General features: G+C 43.7%; 1 protein-coding gene across 2 annotated transcripts in view; it reads left to right on the top strand.

Annotated features, from left to right (window-relative positions):
- Positions 1 to 18,535, top strand: part of ABCA3 (ATP binding cassette subfamily A member 3) — an 899,850-nt gene that overhangs the window by 855,725 nt on the left and 25,590 nt on the right. For both annotated transcript variants that reach the window (XM_082262135.1, XM_082262134.1), the window contains exons 20-23: positions 560 to 866; positions 2,152 to 2,425; positions 2,700 to 2,904; positions 11,758 to 11,977. In XM_082262135.1, the coding sequence (XP_082118261.1) occupies positions 560 to 866; positions 2,152 to 2,425; positions 2,700 to 2,904; positions 11,758 to 11,977 (1,006 nt within the window). The remainder of the gene's footprint in view (positions 1 to 559; positions 867 to 2,151; positions 2,426 to 2,699; positions 2,905 to 11,757; positions 11,978 to 18,535) is intronic.

Here is an 18,535-nt window from a genome sequence, read left to right as displayed (position 1 = left end):
GCGATGTCACTCCTTTGCGATAAAGTTATGGCTGTGGCACAGAGTTCTGAATGGACGGCACAGTCCATTCAGAGCCCAGTGTTCATGCGCCAGTAACGCATATCTCCCAAACAGTGCATGTTTAGGAGATATTTACTGTACCTATAGTTAAGCCTTATTATAGGGTGCAGGTCCATTATCTTCTTAAAAGATGTTTAAAACATAGACTTACCACTTTAATGACATTTTTATTTGAAGATGGAGATAATGAAGTGGTGAAGAGGATCCTCTCATACCACCATGTAATCATTAATTTAATGTATTTGTGAAAGGAAAATGTCAGGATAGCTTGTGTTTGGCGGGAAAAAGGTTCCGGAGCTGTCATTACCTTACCTGCTACTATTTAGTGACTTACTGATCTGAAACAAGTATGTGCATGTCAGGTGGTGGGACATTCTTATAACCTGTTCCTTTAAAAATAAGCAGCTCCCATTTTTATATCCTGACAATTTGCTTTTGGGCCCTTTTCTAGTCTTCTTGCCTAAATAAAATAGGTAATCCATTTTTTTTTTTTTTGTAGATGTACCTCTGGTGTCAGCAGTTTTATGCTCTCTTCATGAAGCGTGCTGCCTACAGCTGGAGGAACTGGAAGATGGTGGTGGGGCAGTTTCTGGTACCATTGGTATTCACAACATTGGCTCTGGTAGTAGCAAAGACATTCCCTGGACCCCAAGATTCTCCAGCCCTGGAAATGAGCTTGGCACCTTATGGGTACACAGCAGTGCCATACTCTCTGCCTTCCAACGCTTCCCTCTTGCTACAGAGCCTGGCAGAGAGCTTTAAAGAACAGCTTGATGAACGTTTTGTGGAGCCACAAGAAGTAATAGGTAAGATTCAGGATTACAGCTCTCTATCATATGACCTTGTTTCTCCTCTGTTGATTGAAAGACATGGAAATCTACATGACGGACAGGTTTGATGTGGCCACCTGCAGGGACAGGACACTAGGTATAACTGAAACTAAAAGTACGCCCAAACCCACCATCTGCAACACATAGCTCACTTTTTTCTTAGCGCTTATAAGTTAGTGCGTCTGATTTTTTCCTCTCTTTTTTTTCTTTTGGTCTGATAGATTTTTTTTTTTTTTGTTTTGGTCAATAGGTTTTTTCTCTGGACAAAAAAATACATTTGTTCCTGACGATTAATTTTTTTTCCATCCACTGTGGTGTTGGGTGACAAGCTGGATATTATAGTTTTGGGTAGCCCCCACCCTACACTGCCATCAAGTGAATGCAGTTCCCCACTATGGTAGGGGTTAGCTGCGGTCACTCTGTTGTTGAGGAGTTACTCTGAGAGGCTCGCTCCCCCCTCGGTGAATGCATATGATGGTCGGACCTGGTCCTTCCATCATGGCATCTCGTTTAGAACAGATGATACCTGGATCAACATAGGATTGGAGGTGTTTCGTTTTTTTCCCCCAGAGAGGCTTCATCAGTAGTCGACTGCAAATCCAAGGCTTTTCTCACCTAACCGTGAGTTCCCTCCTATGGTGGGTACTGGGTGCATCAGGTATATGTAAGTATTCCCTTGCCCTAGGTGATCCCTTCTGTTCCCCATTTTTTGGGGTCACCAATCGCACCAGGAACAATTCTCTTTGGGCTGTTCTCCCATGAAGGATGGCCAAAGGCCAGCCCTTTTATTTGAGTAGGGACTGAGTCTGCAAAGCTGAAGGAGGAAAAAAGCTGAATCTTTATAGTTCAGATTTAAATTTATTCTGACTCTTCTATAATGAAAAGCCAATGCATTTTGGGGGTTCAGCAGGTCCCTCTTGGTACTGTTGAACAAAGTGTATACTGAATTGATAGAATTTAAATGATCTTGAGGATTCAATAATATAACCTGTCCAGATGCCACAGTGATAAGGGTTCATGCTGTTTTAGTTTTTTATCTCCTCAATAAAAGAATCCCTTTTTAAAGAAACCTGTTTAAAGCAGAAAGCAGATTCCACTCTCCACTGGACACCACGGTGTGTTGCAGGCTGGAATATAGGGCATAATGTGTAACTGGTTTCTTCTCCAGTCTTTTTTCTTTTTCCATTCATTGTGATCCCAGATTTATAGCAGACTGTTACATTTTTTGATTTTAAATTATATTATCATTGTCTTTTTTTAGGTGACCTTGATGACTACCTCCTGGCTAAGGCTTCTGAAGAGGGAGCCCTGTTCGCAGAGCACTGTCTCTGTGCTGCAGAGATCCAGAGCGTTTACTCACGTGTCCGCATCACTGCACGTTTTAACAACCAGGCCTTTCATGCCATAGCTGCTGCTCTTGCTCTGGTTGATAATGCCCTGTTCAGACTAGTTGCTGGCCCCAACGCCTCACTTTCAGTGACCAACTATCCCCAGCCACGGAACACTACAGAAACTGCACGGGATCAGTTGCTTGAGTAAGTGGATAGGGAGCAAGACTAGACCCTACAGAACACCAGGCTTGTAGAGGGTCAATATTTCACTAGTGTAGTATCATGTCTGCAGTATTCATGATTCTTCAGGGAAATTAGCTGTGTGGGAAGCGTTGGGAGGATACTGGTTTTTATCACATTTATGATTACAGTTTAATTGGCAGGTGAGGCTGACTGCACTGCTTATAATAAACAATGCAAGATTGTTTGCAGTACTCTTGCTGCTGCATTCATCCAATTTGTTTTGTATTTCCTACAGGGCTCAGACTGGCTTTGCCATTGCTATCAACCTACTCTATGGAATGGCCTCTTTAGCCAGCACATTTTCTCTGCTTCTTGTTGGAGAAAGAGCTATAAAGTCAAAACATGTACAGTTTGTCAGTGGAGCTTCTTCCTTCAGCTATTGGTTGTCTGCCCTAACCTGGGACCTGCTCAACTTCCTAATCCCATGTGCTCTGATGCTGGTAAGTGGGCTTTCTGGTGTCTTTAGTCAAGGTTTACAATTAACATCGAGTGAATCTGTTCGGTATAAGAGTGTGGAGGAATACTTGGATACATGGGTGTGCTTACTCCTATTTCAGCACTTCTCCTTTCAGAGAATTATATGGAAAAACTATACATTCACTATGTCCTCCTATTGTGGACAGATTGTTGGAATTAGGAATTATGTAGGAACTTAGGATCTGTTATTTCTACTAAAACTATCATGTAGGAACAGTTAAAACAGAAGATTAACTCCAATATAGGTTATTAGGCTTATTGCTCTAGCAATTGTGCATTTTCTGTTGGCCTGACCACCTTATTAGGCCGGTAAACTAGAGCAGCGGTCACCAACCAGTGGTCCGTGGACCACTGATAGTCCATGAGAAAATTCTGATGGTCCCCAGGGGTTCTACTGCAAATCAACATTGTGGCATATGTATACTTCCCAATGTTGTTTCTAGTGTTGTTCTCTATGTGAGTCAATGCTGTCAGTGAGTATTGATACCTGATGCCTCATCTGTAGTTCTGGTTCATGTTTTACTTGTGTCTATCAAAGTAAGGTTCTTGCGGTAAAAACAAGGAAGCTTAGACTTCTGTAGTGTATCATTGCTTTTACTAAACAGAAAAGCTGCACATACAACTGGAGGACTGAGCTTAAGCACTTGGCTGAATAAGGAGGTTGGATCCGATGATGAGTCTGAAGGGCAGTGGTGTAATGCAGAGTGCTGGGCTGGGGGGTTGCAGAGAGCTGGAGCATTGTGTGTTTATGGCATGTAAAACCCCTGACAGAACAAATGCAGTCTTTAAATATCTCATACTGCTGGGTGTTTCGCGGTCTGTCTTAAGGGGAAAAAAGATGGCCGTGAAGTGGTTTTGAGATTTCCAGAGGACTTGATAGAATTCTGTAGCAAACTGAATGTACCAATTCTGCCCCTGGGAGGGTGGGAGGAGATTGCAGATGTACCAATAATGTTGAGGGAGGAGCAGTGGTCTTTGGTGGAGAGGGGGGGAGGGGAGACTAGGCGAATGGGAGAGAGGGGGGGGCATAGGGTAATTTTGTACTAAGAGTCTGGTGTGGCTTGCCCCTTGTGTTTCTTCCCCGTTTCCCTTCCCCCTTCTCTTGTTTTGCGGTGGGAGTGGGGGAAGAGGGTTGGTGAGTTTGCTGGTCTAGTGAGTGGGAATGGATCGGAGCATTAGGGTGGTTGCCCCCTGGGAAGGTATGGACAGGAGGCAGTACACGGTCATTCATCACCAGATCCGTACATGGAATAAGATCTGGACAATTTGTCCAACCCTCCGATGGGATAACTTCCGCTTTGGGTAGGGTTACGGGATGGGTTTTTTCTTTTCTTCTCCTCTCTCTCTCTCTTTACCTCTTTTCTGGACTTTTCTCTAGGAAAAGACGTGTTAGCTGCTCCTTTGGCTACCCATGGCTCTGATAAATCTAGTGTCATACAATGTTAGAGGCCTAAATACACCTAGCAAAGGGCACAAGGTAACTAAAGAATTGCACCATTATGGGGCTAGAGTAGTGGTCTGCCTGCAAGAAACACATATTATACATGTCTCGGGGATCAAGTTGTCCTCTCACCTCTTCCCTACGACTTCCTGCCTCCCATTAGAAAGGCAGAACAAAATTAAGAGACTATATGGGGAGTATCAGTTGGTGGATGCTTGGAGGGTTAGACACCAAGAATTTAGAGATTATACCTACTATTCCTCAGTACATGGGTCTTGGGTCTCAGGGATCGATTATATTTTAATAGAGCACCAACATTCAGTCTCCCTTAAGGATGCAACAATTAAGCCCATCACACTTTCTGATCATGCCCTGGTGATAGTCCAGCTAGATTTACTAGATAAAGCAGCACCTAGAGAAAAGGCTTGGAAACTGAATGACTTGCTCATTCAGGATCCCAAGATAGTCGAGAAAGTAGAGAAGGAGTTGGAGAGTTTTTTTTGCTATCAACGACACACCAGAGATCTCACGATCTATCCTGTGGGAATCTCATAAAGCTTATATAAGGGGGGTATTGGCATTGGGACACATAGAAAGAAGGAGAAGATAAACCAGCTACTTAGAGATCGCCACACATTGGAACAACAGACTAGACCTAAAGGCATCCCAGAGAAGCGAGAGCTAATTTAGAAGAAAGGGGAATTGGCGGCACTTATGAAACAGGAGGCAAAAAGAGTATTTCATATAGTCAAGAAAGAAAAATACCAATGGGGAAATAAACCTGGTAAATGGCTAGCAAAAGAAGTGAGGGAGAAAAAATACATCCCATATTCCCAAAATTAAAAATGAGAATGGGGAAATAGTGCATTCGTCCTCAGATATTGCTCAGGTGTTCCCCTTGTATTATAGTCAGCTTTACGTTAGACAGAAAGAGGAAGGTAGGGATAATGACAAGGTAGACATGGTCGAAAACAATTTTTATGGGAGTTTGATCTCCCAAGGGTACCCAGAGAGGAGTTAGAGGATCTAGAGGCCCCGATTACCCGAGGAGGTGGGGTGGGCAAAAAAGAACATGGCCCTGGGGAAGAGCCCAGGTCCTGATGGATACTCGATCCTGTACTATAAAAAGTTCCAAATAATCCTGGTCCCCCAATTAGTCTAATATTTTAATATAGTGGGAAAAGGGGAGAATTTAAGAGAGGAGTCTTTGCTTGCTTACATAACTCTTACCTTGAAGGAGGCGAAAGACCCTGTGTCACCGACAAGCTATAGACCAATTTCCCTTTTAAATACAGATATAAAAGTTTTCACTACAATAATAGCAGAAAGACTTAAATCTCTACTGCTGAAATGGATACATAACGATCAGGTGGGATTTGTGTCTGGTCGGGAGGGGAGGGACAACTGTTCACTCTTCTTCATCCACGAAGTAAAAAAAGAAGGGAACCCTGTCCATATTATTGTCTATAGATGCCTAAAAGACCTTTGTCAGGGTTGACTGGGGTTTATACTAGAAACCCTGAGATATCTAGGTATTGGAGAAAGGATGATACGATGGGCCTTTTATTACCATCCAACGGCAAGAATAAGAGTGAATGGTGGTTTGTCCTCCCCCCTCCAACTGCACAATGGGACTAGGCAAGGTTCCCCCTTTCCCCAATGTTGTTTGTCTTAGCAGGTGGCCGCATATGCAGATGACGTATTTATTCTTTATCTCTGACCCTAGGTTAATGCTCCCGATAGTGCTGGAGGAACTAGGGAGATATGAGAGTTAACATGGATAAATCGGAGATCTTGAATATCACAATACCAAAGAGAGAACAGGCAAATCAACCTAAATTCCCCTTTGTATGGTGTAGAGAGGAACTGGAAAACCCGGGTATTAAATTACCATATATACTCGAGTATAAGCCGACCCAAATATAAGCTGAGGCACCTAATTTTAACGCAAAAAAGTGGGAAAACTTATTGACTTGAGTATAAGCCTAGGGTGGGAAAAGCAGCAGCTACTGGACCACCACGAGACACAAAACAGGGGCTGCAGGCATGGTACAGGAGATGCAGGGCTGTGGGCATGGTACAGGAGATGGTTCAGGAAATGGCACAGGAGATGGTACGGGCATGGCACAGGTGATGGTACGGGCATGGCACAGGTGATGGTACAGGCATGGCACAGGTGATGGTACAGGCATGGCACAAGAGATGGTACAGGCATGGCACAGGTGATGGTACAGGCATGGCACAGATGGTACAGGAGATGCAGTGCTGCGGGCATTGTACAGGAGAATGTCCTGTACCATGCCCACAGCACTGCATGAGGAAATGCAGGGGCTGCGGAGGAGCCTTACTTACCTGACGGTGAGGACCCTTACATTTAAAAATGGCCCCACCCGGCGCCAACACGTCACCGCGCAGGCGCTGCCGATGCTCTGGAAAGCCCGTACACATTCGGCTATTCCCGGGCAGACGGCGCATGCATGGTGACGTGTTGGCACTGGGCGGCGCCATTTTTAAAAGGTAAGTGAGCCAGTGACTCGAGTATAAGCCGAGGGGGGCTTTTTCAGCATAAAAAAACATGCTGAAAAACTTGGCTTATACTCGAGTATATACGGTAACTACATCTTTAGCGAATTTGTATAAAGGTAATTATTTACCAATGCTGAATAAGGTGAAGGACCAGCTGAATTCTCTGAGACATAGACCTCTTTCATGGCTGGGTAGAATGAATGCGGTAGAAATTAATATTCTCCCCAAGTCTATATACAGTATCTATTCCAAATGGTTCCATATAAATATATACAGTGGGTACGGAAAGTATTCAGACCCCCTTAAATTTTTCACTCTTTGTTATATTGCAGCCATTTGCTAAAATCATTTAAGTTCATTCTTCTTCCTCATGAATGTACACATAGCACCCCATACTGACAGAAAAACACAGAATTGTTGACATTGTTGCAGATTTATTAAAAAAGAAAAACTGAAATATCACATGGTCCTAAGTATTCAGACCCTTTGCTCAGTATTTAGTAGAAGCCCCCTTTTGATCTAATACAGCCAGGAGTCTTTTTGGGAAAGATGCAACAAGTCTTTCACACCTGGATTTGGGGATCCTCTGCCATTCCTCCTTGCAGATCCTCTCCAGTTCTGTCAGGTTGGATGGTAAACGTTGGTGGACAGCCATTTTTAGGTCTCTCCAGAGATGCTCAATTGGGTTTAAGTCAGGGCTCTGGCTGGGCCATTCAAGAACAGTCACGGAGTTGTTGTGAAGCCACTCCTTCGTTATTTTAGCTGTGTGCTTAGGGTCATTTTCTTGTTGGAAGGTAAACCTTCGGCCCAGTCTGAGGTCCAGAGCACTCTGGAGAAGGTTTTTGTCCAGGATATCCCTGTACTTGGCCGCATTCATCTTTCCCTCGATTGCAACCAGTCGTCCTGTCCCTGCAGCTGAAAAACACCCCCACAGCATGATGCTGCCACCACCATGCTTCACTGTTGGGACTGTATTGGACAGGTGATGAGCAGTGCCTGGTTTTCTCCACACATACCGCTTAGAATTAAGGCCAAAAAGTTCTATTTTGGTCTCATCAGACCAGAGAATCTTATTTCTCACCATCTTGGAGTCCTTCAGGTGTTTTTTAGCAAACTCCATGCGGGCTTTCATGTGTCTTACACTGAGGAGAGGCTTCCGTCGGGCCACTCTGCCATAAAGCCCCGACTGGTGGAGGGCTGCAGTGATGGTTGACTTTCTACAACTTTCTCCCATCTCCTGACTGCATCTCTGGAGCTCAGCCACAGTGATCTTTGGGTTCTTCTTTACCTCTCTCACCAAGGCTCATCTCCCCCGATAGCTCAGTTTGGCCGGACAGCCAGCTCTAGGAAGGGTTCTGGTCGTCCCAAACGTCTTCCATTTGAGGATTATGGAGGCCACTGTGCTCTTAGGAACCTTAAGTGCAGCAGAAATCTTTTTGTAACCTTGGCCAGATCTGTGCCTTGCCACAATTCTGTCTCTGAGCTCTTCAGGCAGTTCCTTTGACCTCATGATTCTCATTTGCTCTGACATGCATTGTGATCTGGAAGGTCTTATATAGACAGGTGTGTGGCTTTCCTAATCAAGTCCAATCAGTAAAATCAAACACAGCTGGACTCAAATGAAGGTGTAGAACCATCTCAAGAATGATCAGAAGAAATGGAAAGCACCTGAGTTAAATATATGAGTGTCATAGCAAAGGGTCTGAATACTTAGGACCATGTGATATTTCAGTTTTTCTTTTTTAATAAATCTGCAACAATGTCAACAATTCTGTGTTTTTCTGTCAGTATGGGGTGCTATGTGTACATTCATGAGGTAGAAGAATGAACTTAAATGATTTTAGCAAATGGCTGCAATATAACAAAGAGTGAAAAATTTAAGGGGGTCTGAATACTTTCCGTACCCACTGTATATATATATATATATTTTTTTTTTTTTCCTGTGGGTAGTTGTGGGGGGGGATGGAGTGGTTAATAATATGGGAAGTTTATTTGAAATATTTATATATGATTGTTAATCTGTGTAATGACTTGAACAATGTTTTTATTTTATATGCTTATGGAAAATAAAATGAAAAATGTTAATATAAAAAAAAAAAAAAAAAAAGTTGAGTACTATCAAGGGCCAGGTGTCGGCCTTGTCGTTCTTCTTCCAATGACCCTTGGCACAGCTCTGGTGTGTACCTCTCTTCAGGGTGTTTGGCACTTAATCCCTCCAGTGTGGTCTCCTTTATCGCCTTGCGACCTCAATTTAGTTCTTTCGGTTCTCCAGCAGTCTCCCTTTGAGAATATTCGACAGTTTACTCTGCTTGCGCTGTCCCCAGAAGGTGGCCTTTTTTTGGTGGCTTTCAACCCTGCACGTAGGGTGTCTGAACTGGCGGTGTTACCTTGTCGTTCACCTTATGGTGATTCACAAGGATAAGGTAGTGCTTCGCCCCTGTCCGTCATTCCTTCCTAAGTTGGTCTCTGATTTTCATTTGAATGAAAAAATTGTGTTGCCTTCCCTGTGTCCCAGGCTTAAACATCTGAAGGAAATTGTCTTGCATGCCTTGGATGTGGTCCAGGCAATTAGGGTGTACCTAGCAGCTACAGAGTCTTTCAGGAAGTCCGATTCTATTTATGCTCACGGATGGACCTTGTAAAGGGTTGTCTGCTTCCTCTTCTTCTCTATACCATTTCTAGATGGATCAGAGAGACGGTGGTTCAGGCCTATTCCATCAGGGGTCAGGTTCCTCCTTTCCCTGTCAAGGCGCACTCTACTATGGCGCTTAGTGCCTCCTGGGCCTTCCATCATCAGACGTCAGTGATGCAGGTTTGCAAGATTGTCGGTGCACTTTTTTTTATAAAGTCTTATAAAGTGGATGCGTTGGAATCTGCGGATGCTTCCTTTGGCCGCAAGGTTTTGCAGGCTGCTGTTTAAGAGGACCCGATCCTCTTTGAGGGTGTATTGTTTTTTTTTCAGGTGGGCTCCAGTTGTTTGGTTGAGCCCCTGGTTGCCTGGTTGGCTAATGTGTAGCCTTGGAAATTTTTTGGTGTTTCCCACCCCTCATGTTTGACACTGCTTTGGGACGTCCCAATGGTTAGGAATACCAGAAGCTGTGTCCATCAATGAACAAAAGAGAAAATGTAATTTTTGACTTACCATAAAATCCATTTCTCTGATGTTCATTGACGGACACAGCACCCACCCCTCTGTGGAGTTATAATTCTCCCGACACTGCTTGTAACAAAACTTAGTGGCTATAGCAGAGAGAGGGAGTATACCCTCTGGGACTGCCCATGGGTGTAGCCAGAATTTTTTTCTGCCTAGTGTCCTACTCCTGTAGAGGGCAGTATAACCCAATGGTTAAGAATACCAGAAGCTGTGTCCTTCAATGAACATCAGAGAAATTGATTTTACGGTAAGTCAAAAATCAAATTTTTTTTATATCTAGTGCTGCAGTTTTCTGGTTTTAGCTAACGTTTGCATTAATGCGACTCTGCAAACTGAATTTTCACGTAGGCATGGCAACCAATTCATTTGAATGGGCTGTTGTGCCTCCTGAAATGCATGGAAAAGGTCCCTGCACCATTGCTGTAATCACAGCCTGCATAGGAACCGCAAGTGCAGTGCATTTCCCAGCGCAGGACAGATTTCCAGTGCATGCAGCATGCCATTAGGATTAATGGCACCCGCATGTATCCAGTGCGTTTTTCTGTGTGGGTGGCTGCGGCTGAAGGAATAGGTGCGGACCCGCAGCGGGAACCACCCGCACAGATGTGAACCTAGCTTAAAGCGGAGTTCCACCCAAAAGTGGAACTTCCGCTTTAGGGAGTCCTGACCCCCCGACATGCCACATTTGGCATGTCATTTTTTGGGGGGGGGAGCGGGTACCTAGTTTTGACAGGTACCCGCTCCCACTTCCGCTCGGAGCGCCGCGGCGCCCTGAGCGGAAGTTCTCCTCTCCCCCTCCCTCCCTGCAATCTTCTGGGACACGTCAGAGGTCCCAGAAGATTGCCGGCCAATCACGGCGCGCAGCGCGACTCGCGCATGCGCAGTGGGTACCCGGCTGTGAAGCCGCAAACTGTAACAGCCGGGTGCCCACAGCAGTGATGCCGGCGCCGAGGGAGAGGATCGAGGCTTCCGGCGGCCGCATCGCTGGACCGTTGGACAGGTGAGTAAATGGCTGGAACTCCGCTTTAAGTTTCCCACTTGCTCATCTTGACCTCCGTCATTCCCACAACTGATAGAGCTACTGTCTTGTTTTATGCTCCTAGGGCAGATTAGAACATAAAAAGGGAATCTAACTGATTGCTGTGGGCAGCATGAATATTTGTGATTGATCCAGTGCATTGTTATTGAAGACTGATACCGTAACTGACATTTTTATAAACTGTAGACTGAATGCTAGCATCTGCTCCATTAGGAGTTGGGTTTTATTACTCTGGATCAATATAGGTCATTTAAAACTACCTTCAAGGTCCATTTCTTTATTGTTAGTTAGTTATTTATTTATCTTTTCGGAATAAGTGATGACTAGTTAGAACTTTTGTTGTTGTTGATCCCCTGTTACGGAGATTCACCCTCTCATTCAGTCCCTGTGACAAATGGAGAAAGTAAATCTCCATAGGAAAACAGACAGCATTAGAAATCTGGCAGGGTTTCTAACCCCTCACCACTTCATCCAAAACTACAAAAAAGGTATGACTTTAGATGCACTTTGTTTCCTAAGGCACCACATAGTTTCTTTCCTGCCTTAATGCTTGTGCATTCCATATTTTTATTTGTCTCCATTACATGTTATTTTGCAGGATTTTTTTTTTTCCTGTTTGCTTCACATGTCTAATTTCTACTCATTTTCTCTGACAGGTGGTATTTCAGGCCTTCAGAGTCCGGGCGTACACAGATGATCATCACCTGGTGGATGTCATGATAATGTTACTGCTCTATGGCTGGGCTGTCATTCCCCTCATGTACTTGTTTAGCTTCCTATTCACCTCCACTGCAACCGCATACACTCGACTCACCATCTTCAATATTCTGTCTGGCACGGCCAGCTTCTTATCCGTCACTATCATGAGCATTCAAGGTGGGAATGGCAAACTCTTACTGAAAAATATTTTCTGCCTTTATTAGTTTTGAATTGAAAATAGTGATGTTAAGCCCCATATTAAGCTGTCCTCTTGCATCATTTAATTATCACCTTTTTAGAAGTGTGTTATCATAGTAGTGTTAGCAGGTTTGTTTGTGTGAAGCTCCTTACATTCAGGTTATTTATTTTTTTGGTTAGATGGCAACTGCTTTTCTGGTGATTTGCAGTCTGGGTGTTCAAAATTCTCCTGCTATTAAATAATAATAATATTTTATTTTTATTTATACACTTTTTAAATTGTGTTTTGTGTATATATATTTTACATAAAATGATATATATATATATATATATATATATATATAGTTGAAAGTATTGGGACGCCTTTCTTTAACACGCACATGAACTTTAATGGCATCCCAGTCTTAGTCCATAGGGTTCAATTTTGTGTTGGCCCACCCTTTGCAGCTATAACAGCTTCTACTGTCCTGGAAAGGCTTTCCACAAGGTTTAGGAGTGTTTCTATGGGAACTTGTTAGGTCAGGCCCTGATGTTGAATGAGAGAGCCTACTTTGCAGTCCCCATCCTAATTCCTCCCAAAGGTGTTCTATCAGGTTAAGGTCAGGACTCTGTGCAGGCCAGTTCCTCGCTTTGCTTTGTGCACTGGTACGCAGTCATGTTGCAACAAGAAGGGGCCATCCCCAAACTGTTCCCACAAAGTTGGGAGCATGAAATTGTCCAAAATGTCTTGGTATGCTGACGCCTTAAGAGTTCCCTTCACTGGAACTAAGGAGCCAAGCTGAAAAACAACCCCACACCATAATATCCCTTCCACCAAATGATTTGGACCAGTGCCCAAAGCAAGGTCCATTAAGACATGGATGAGCGAGTTTGGGGTGGAGGAACTTGACTGGTCTGCACCTCAACCCGATAGAACACCTTTGGGATGAATTTGAGACTGCGAGCCAGGGCTTCTCATCCAACATCAGTGCCTGACCTCACAAATGCGCTTCTGGAAGAATGGTCAAACATTCCCTAGACACACTCCTAAACCTTGTGGACAGTCTTCCCAGAAGAGTTGAAGCTGGTAAAGGTGCAAAGGTTGGGCCAACTCAATATTTAACCCTACGGACTAAGATTGGGATAAATATACAGTATATGTTTTGTCTCAGGTGAAGTCACGAGGTGTGTATTTTAAAGCATGATGCATCCTAGGACCTCCTACCACTAAGGAAGTCCATTAGGGACAGAGTGCGTGAGGTGGGGAGTGTCCGGTGCTGTCATTATGCTTTTTGGTTTGTAGGTAAGTGCAGTCAATAACCTCCACTGTAAATGGCGCTTGACCGCAGTGGTATTGCAGTTGGAGGGAAAGTCAAGAGGAACATGGTTCCTCTGTTTTCCCGGTTACTGGGGAAGCTATCCAAATAGACGCTGCCACCCCATGTGATTCTGACAGTCATCTTGGGTCCGGCAGAGACTATTTAGGGCCCTGGCTCCTAGGCTTGGCGTGTATTTTGTGTGTGAGTGTTGTACGCACAAGTCACCTGCCAGACAGGGATAATGATTAGTGGCAGGGAGAGATTCCAGATGAGTAGGGAAAAGATAGTTACACCCCATTCTTCCTGGAAACCTCCCTATTTGGGCATGGACCGGCTACGTTGCATTCCGCCCCTCAAGACAATCGCTGTCGGCATTCCTGAGACCTGCTCTACTACATATCACTTTGCATCCTGTGAGTGTTTCCGGTCAGGTGCCATCCTGCCAGGCTTTTTGTGAATTATTGAACTTCTACCTTAAAGTGGAGTTCCACCCTAATTTTATACTTACCTCCATCTTCTCGCTCCGGGTCACCTGAAAAAGAAATGGATACTCGCATTTTTTTTTTTTTTTACTTACCTCGTAGCGAAGAAAATATACTTACCTTACTTCCTTCTTCCTCGGCCGCGGCCCGTCGTCACTTCCTGGCTCTGCAATGATTCCTGGGAGCTGAACGTCATCGCTCCCAGGAATCATTGCGCCTGCACCGGCCCCGACGTCAGTTCCAGGGCGCGCGCGCGTCATTCCCTTCTAAACAGCTTCTGGGCATGCCCATAAGCTGTGGAGGGATGACGCGCGCGACCCGGAAGTGATGTCGGGGCCGGCGCAGGGCATCGTGGGACCGAAGAAGGCAGAAGAGGACGCTGAAGAGGATCTCGCTGGCTTCAAGCTGCCCACATCTGAGATGGCAGCGCTGGACAAGACGTTTTCAAGGTAAGTATTTGTCCTAACAGGTAAGTGCAACCCGGGACATATCAGAGGCTAGCCATTGTGGAATGCACTAGCCCTGACTGTCCCGGGGGTATTTTTAAAAAAAAAAAAAAATTCCAGGGTGGAACTCCGCTTTAATATAAGTTCTGTTTCTGAAAATGGACTCTGAGTGTTTACTGCCACCACATCATGCTGCACCACCCCACAGGTCCTATCGAGTACCGCTGCATTCACACAGGCAGAGGAACATTGATAGACAGCTTCTCCTTAGACTTGTTTCATATGCTGAATGATTGTCTCATAATGTGAGGGTTGTCAACCACAGATTTTAAATAAAAAAAGCACGCAGTGAGCACTGTGGAGTTCTTTATTGGGGTTTGAGCTACGTATAGTATATATCTTGTGTAGCAGGGCACTAGAGGCAGTTGCAGAGGAGTGCTGTGAAATCCGGTGTTATACATTTGACCTTCTATGGCATTTGACCTTCTATGATTATAGAGGTCCATCAAATTAGGTGAGAGTACACATTTAAAGCACTGAAGATGGAGGATTTGTGGATTATGCACAAAGAGTGTGATTCTAACACATGAGATGAAAAGAATTTGCTTACATAGCTCTCTAAAGTGTGTGGAACTTAAAGACTGGTACAAAGTGTGGAGACACTAAAGTTATTTATTGCTGGTGGCTTTTTTTTGGATTTGTTTGTTTGGACATGAATGTTGGTGGGCAATTTCTTTTATTGTTTGTTGAGTTTGGATTTTCAGATCAAATTTTATGTGTGCTTGCACATTACGTATCATTTATGTATTTATTCACAGTTTAATTAGTTACATATTTATTTACAGTATCACATAAGTCTGTTTAGTGATTTCTAATATATATATATATATATATATATATATATATATATTATATATATATATACAGTGGGTACGGAAAGTATTCAGACCCCCTTAAATTTTTCACTCTTTGTTATATTGCAGCCATTTGCTAAAATCATTTAAGTTCATTCTTCTTCCTCATGAATGTACACATAGCACCCCATACTGACAGAAAAACACAGAATTGTTGACATTGTTGCAGATATATTAAAAAAGAAAAACTGAAATATCACATGGTCCTAAGTATTCAGACCCTTTGCTCGGTATTTAGTAGAAGCCCCCTTTTGATCTAATACAGCCAGTAGTCTTTTTGGGAAAGATGCAACAAGTCTTTCACACCTGGATTTGGGGATCCTCTGCCATTCCTCCTTGCAGATCCTCTCCAGTTCTGTCAGGTTGGATGGTAAACGTTGGTGGACAGCCATTTTTAGGTCTCTCCAGAGATGCTCAATTGGGTTTAAGTCAGGGCTCTGGCTGGGCCATTCAAGAACAGTCACAGAGTTGTTGTGAAGCCACTCCTTCGTTATTTTAGCTGTGTGCTTAGGGTCATTGTCTTGTTAGAAGGTAAACCTTCGGCCCAGTCTGAGGTCCAGAGCACTCTGGAGAAGGTTTTTGTCCAGGATATCCCTGTACTTGGCCGCATTCATCTTTCCCTCGATTGCAACCAGTCGTCCTGTCCCTGCAGCTGAAAAACACCCCCACAGCATGATGCTGCCACCACCATGCTTCACTGTTGGGACTGTATTGGACAGGTGATGAGCAGTGCCTGGTTTTCTCCACACATACCGCTTAGAATTAAGGCCAAAAAGTTCTATTTTGGTCTCATCAGACCAGAGAATCTTATTTCTCACCATCTTGGAGTCCTTCAGGTGTTTTTTAGCAAACTCCATGCGGGCTTTCATGTGTCTTACACTGAGGAGAGGCTTCCGTCGGGCCACTCTGCCATAAAGCCCCGACTGGTGGAGGGCTGCAGTGATGGTTGACTTTCTACAACTTTCTCCCATCTCCTGACTGCATCTCTGGAGCTCAGCCACAGTGATCTTTGGGTTCTTCTTTACCTCTCTCACCAAGGCTCTTCTCCTCCGATAGCTCAGTTTGGCCGAACGGCCAGCTCTAGGAAGGGTTCTGGTCGTCCCAAACGTCTTCCATTTGAGGATTATGGAGGCCACTGTGCTCTTATGAACCTTAAGTGCAGCAGAAATCTTTTTGTAACCTTGGCCAGATCTGTGCCTTGCCACAATTCTGTCTCTGAGCTCTTCAGGCAGTTCCTTTGACCTCATGATTCTCATTTGCTCTGACATGCATTGTGATCTGGAAGGTCTTATATAGACAGGTGTGTGGCTTTCCTAATCAAGTCCAATCAGTATAATCAAACACAGCTGGACTCAAATGAAGGTGTAGAACCATCCCAAGGATGATCAGAAGAAATGGAAAGCACCTGAGTTAAATATATGAGTGTCACAGCAAAGGGTCTGAATACTTAGGACCATGTGATATTTCAGTTTTTCTTTTTTAATAAATCTGCAACAATGTCAACAATTCTGTGTTTTTCTGTCAATATGGGGTGCTATGTGTACATTCATGAGGAAGAAGAATGAACTTAAATGATTTTAGCAAATGGCTGCAATATAACAAAGAGTGAAAAATGTAAGGGGGTCTGAATACTTTCCGTACCCACTGTATATACAGTGCCTTGCGAAAGTATTCGGCCCCCTTTAACTTTTCAACCTTTTGCCACATTTCAGGCTTCAAACATAAAGATATAAAACTGTAATTTTTTTGTGAAGAATCAACAACAAGTGGGACACAATCATGAAGTGGGACAAAATTTATTGGATATTTCAAACTTTTTTAACAAATAAAAAACTGAAAAATTGGGCGTGCAAAATTATTCAGCCCCCTTAAGTTAATACTTTGTAGCGCCACCTTTTGCTGCGATTACAGCTGTAAGTCACTTGGGGTATGTCTCTATCAGTTTTGCCCATCAAGAAACTGAAATTTTTGCCCATTCCTCCTTGCAAAACAGCTCGAGCTCAGTGAGGTTGGAAGGAGAGCGTTTGTGAATAGCAGTTTTCAGTTCTTTCCACAGATTCTCGATTGGATTCAGGTCTGGACTTTGACTTGGCCATTCTAACACCTGGATATGTTTATTTGTGAACCATTCCATTGTAGATTTTGCTTTATGTTTTGGATCATTGTCTTGTTGGAAGACAAATCTCCGTCCCAGTCTCAGGTCTTTTGCAGACTCCATCAGGTTTTCTTCCAGAATGGTCCTGTATTTGGCTCCATCCATCTTCTCATCAATTTTAACCATCTTCCCTGTCCCTGCTGAAGAAAAGGAGGCCCAAACCATGATGCTGCCACCACCATGTTTGACAGTGGGGATGGTGTGTTCAGGGTGATGAGCTGTGTTGCTTTTACGCCAAACATAACATTTTGCATTGTTGCCAAAAAGTTTGATTTTGGTTTCATCTGACCAGAGCACCTTCTTCCACATGTTTGGTGTGTCTCCCAGGTGGCTTGTGGCAAACTTTAAACAACACTTTTTTGGATATCTTTAAGAAATGGCTTTCTTCTTTACACTCTTCCATAAAGGCCAGATTTGTGCAGTATACGACTGATTGTTGTCCTATGGACATAGTCTCCCACCTCAGCTGTAGATCTCTGCAGTTCATCCAGAGTGATCATGGGCCTCTTGGCTGCATCTCTGATCAGTCTTCTCCTTGTATGAGCTGAAAGTTTAGAGGGACGGCCAGGTCTTCGTAGGTTTGCAGTAGTCTGATACTCCTTCCATTTCAATATTATGCACATACTTGCACAGTGCTCCTTGGGGTGTTTAAATCTTGGGAAATCTTTTTGTATCCAAATCCGGCTTTAAACTTCTCCACAACAGTATCTCGGACATGCCTGGTGTGTTCCTTGTTCGTCATGATCCTCTTTGCGCGTTAAACGGACCTCTGAGACTATCACAGTGCAGGTGCTTTATACGGAGACTTGATTACACACAGGTGGATTCTATTTATCATCATTAGTCATTTAGGTCAACATTGGATCATTCAAAGATCCTCACTGAACTTCTGGAGAGAGTTTGCTGCACTGAAAGTAAAGGGGCTGAATAATTTTGCACGCCCAATTTTTCAGCTTTTTATTTGTTAACAAAGTTTGAAATATCCAATAAATTTTGTTCCACTTCATGATTGTGTCCCACTTGTTGTTGATTCTTCACAAAATATTACAGTTTTATATCTTTATGTTTGAAGCCTGAAATATGGCAAAAGGTTACAAAGTTCAAGGGGGCCGAATACTTTCGCAAGGCACTGTATGTATGTATGTATGTATATGTATATATATATATATATACAGTATCTCACAAAAGTGGGTACACCCCCTCACATTTTTGTAAGTATTTTATTATATCTTTTCATGTGAC

This window comes from Pelophylax lessonae (genome assembly GCF_965119305.1).
Source record: "Pelophylax lessonae genome assembly, chromosome: 6".
Taxonomy (NCBI): domain Eukaryota; kingdom Metazoa; phylum Chordata; class Amphibia; order Anura; family Ranidae; genus Pelophylax; species Pelophylax lessonae.
This window is presented reverse-complemented; position numbering and strand designations above follow the sequence as displayed.